Source organism: Buceros rhinoceros, unplaced genomic scaffold, assembly GCF_000710305.1.
Source record: "Buceros rhinoceros silvestris isolate BGI_N320 unplaced genomic scaffold, ASM71030v1 scaffold43502, whole genome shotgun sequence".
Classification (NCBI taxonomy): Eukaryota; Metazoa; Chordata; class Aves; order Bucerotiformes; family Bucerotidae; genus Buceros; species Buceros rhinoceros.
The window spans coordinates 1-267 of record NW_010400277.1 but is presented as its reverse complement, the minus strand read 5'-3'; the positions used below and the strand labels follow the sequence as shown (position 1 = coordinate 267).

The 267-nt window shown below is 68.5% G+C and overlaps 1 protein-coding gene across 1 annotated transcript in view; it reads right to left on the bottom strand.

Moving 5' to 3' along the window:
• The window catches only part of MED28 (mediator complex subunit 28), a gene marked incomplete at its 5' end in the record, with an annotated part of 2,162 nt that extends 1,901 nt beyond the window's left edge, over nucleotides 1-261 (bottom strand). The window contains 2 exons of the mRNA XM_010131789.1: nucleotides 56-122; nucleotides 220-261. Of these exons, the coding sequence (XP_010130091.1) occupies nucleotides 56-122; nucleotides 220-261 (109 nt within the window). The remainder of the gene's footprint in view (nucleotides 1-55; nucleotides 123-219) is intronic.
• Nucleotides 262-267: the final 6 nt, after the last annotated feature.

Here is a 267-nt window from a genome sequence, read left to right as displayed (position 1 = left end):
TGTGGGGAGCGCTGAGCACCGCGGCGACACGACCCCTCAACTCCCGTGGCCTCACCGGTGCGGATCTCCTCCTGGTCCGTGCCGTTCACGTAGTCCTGGCTCACCAGCGAGGCGAAGCAGGCCTGCGAGAGAGCGAAGCGGGAAGATAAGAGGGCTGCGGGGGGCCGGCGCCGTGAAGCCAGCGCCCGCCCTCGGTCTCCCCCACCCCAGCCCACACACCTCGAAGGACGCTTCCAGCTCGTCCACGAGCGTATTGTTGGGATTGCG